General features: G+C 40.4%; 1 protein-coding gene across 1 annotated transcript in view; it reads right to left on the reverse strand.

Moving 5' to 3' along the window:
* Positions 1 to 681: 681 nt before the first annotated feature.
* Positions 682 to 2100, reverse strand: part of LOC105623106 (ubiquitin-conjugating enzyme E2 H) — a 58781-nt gene continuing 57362 nt past the window's right edge. Inside the window, exons 3-5 of the mRNA XM_012204506.1 lie at positions 1774 to 1941; positions 1051 to 1179; positions 682 to 818 (exon numbers count right to left, since the gene is read on the reverse strand). Of these exons, the coding sequence (XP_012059896.1) occupies positions 682 to 818; positions 1051 to 1179; positions 1774 to 1941 (434 nt within the window). The remainder of the gene's footprint in view (positions 819 to 1050; positions 1180 to 1773; positions 1942 to 2100) is intronic.

Raw genomic sequence — 2100 nt, forward strand, 5'->3', positions numbered from 1 at the left:
ATATATATATATATATATATATATATATATATATATATATATACACGCAGTAGAAGCACCGGCCAAAAATCGATTGCGTCGATAAATGAATAACCCGTAAATACCAACGATGGTCCTCTCTGTCTTTTCGTTTCATACCCTTCCTTTTTCTCTTCTTCACACTGAAAAATAAGAGCATCGACTCTCGAGACGTTTACAAAGATTGCGAGTTTCATTTGAGCCAACGTCTCGTTCGTTGATGTGCACGTTATAATCATCATCATCGTCGTTGTCATAATTTATGAATATGACAATTAAACGCAGCGAATAATTAACGGATTAACTCAAGCAAGAGCTTGGATGACCGTGAGAGACATCGCTGTCGTGATAGAAAACGCCCCTTGAGATGCGCTCGATGAGAAGAGCGCGATTCTCCGTTTTTACCTCGTTCGTCTCCGTCACTTTCACTCTCGTCGTGCCGGGGATGGTCAATCACCAACCCCTCGGTATATGTACGAGCGATGAGCAACGAGCGACGAGAGCAGCGACGAGTAGTAAAAGGGATCTCGTCGCCGTCACCAGAAGTGAGACTCGGAGTCTCGGGTGTAAGCATCTATTTGGTAGTAGGACGAGCGATCGGGGATCTTACAGGGAATCGAGATGATTAAGGATATGGGTACGCGCGGATGGTAATATATTTGGTTACAACTCCATGTCCTGCGCCTCGTCCTCGCTGAAGTCGCTCATCGACGACTCGCTGTCGGAGGACATCCCGTTGCCGGTGCCGCCGTTCTCCTGGTCCCTCAGCGCCTCCTCCGTCGCGTACTTCCTCACGTAATCTGCCGAGAAGTCAGAAACGGGAAATTACATTGCGATGGTAATGATGTTTCGAGCGGGCGGAACACACACGCGGAACGGAAGCAACTACACAGGGGAAGTTTTATTTTAAGAGAGAGAGACACGGATCGATTGACAGCTGATCATAAAAATCTTGTAATGATCCACTGTCTTCGTTCCAACTGTCTTGTTTAAAGGAAATACTACTACTTATTAAGTCTGTAACATACTCACCCGCCACTTTCTTCTTGTACTCTTCGGGTTTATGAAGATACATCGCGGCAGCATCGCCGTTCAAGGGATCGATTGGATTGGGATATGTTAACAACTGAGGCAGGAAAGACTCGAAAATATTTGACAAGTCTGAAACAAACCAAATAATGCAAAAATGTTGTTAATAATCGTTCATAGTCTCTTCACTTTTTCTCTCTTTCGACAGATATTAACTCTAATTAGCATTTGCGGATCCCAGTAAACACGGACATATTTTTCAATTACGCACCAAATTGTTAAAAATTGTTTACAATAAATATTTTTCACAACCTTACATAACTTTAAATTATATAATCCGGTTCCTCGGATTTTGATTTTCAAAATGAAAAATTAATTACGGATTAATTATGGATTACGTTAATTAACTTTAAGCAAAACTGCATTAATTTAGTTTACCATACGAATACCAATTAAGAAAATTTCGGAGCCAATTATCAATTAGAGTTAAATGTTGTTTCTCAACTCGTTGCTCGAACAAAGTCTGACTCATAATAAATACAAGATATATACTATATACATATACGACTGGAAAGCATGCAACTTTCACGTTGTAATTCTCAAAGCGAAGTCTAAATTAAGTTACTTGTAATGAAAAGGTTAAGACGACTAAATGAAAATTGCGCGGGTACTCGTGCGCTATTTACAGTCTAGATTACAGTTTTACATGGTTAAATGAATACATACCGTAAAGGGCAGTCCAAGCCTGGTTTATAACGTCTAGACACACCGTACCCGAGACTTCGTCAATGTTGGGATGGTAGACCTTGTTCATGAAACCGATCGAAGGTGATTTGAAAGGATAGTGCTCCGGCAGATGAACCCTCACCTTCCATATTCCACCCTCGTAGGGCGCTGTAACGCAACGTAATGCGATCGTATAAGTTCATTAATTATATAATTAAATCTCGTAACTTTTGCTCGTGTACGTGAATACGTGTGCTATTGACAGATAAAATATTTCTAATAATTAAAGTATCATAATCAAATTTAACGTGATCTCTCTCTCTCTCT

The sequence above is a fragment of the Atta cephalotes genome (assembly GCF_000143395.1).
Source record: "Atta cephalotes unplaced genomic scaffold scaffold00053, whole genome shotgun sequence".
Lineage (NCBI taxonomy): Eukaryota > Metazoa > Arthropoda > Insecta > Hymenoptera > Formicidae > Atta > Atta cephalotes.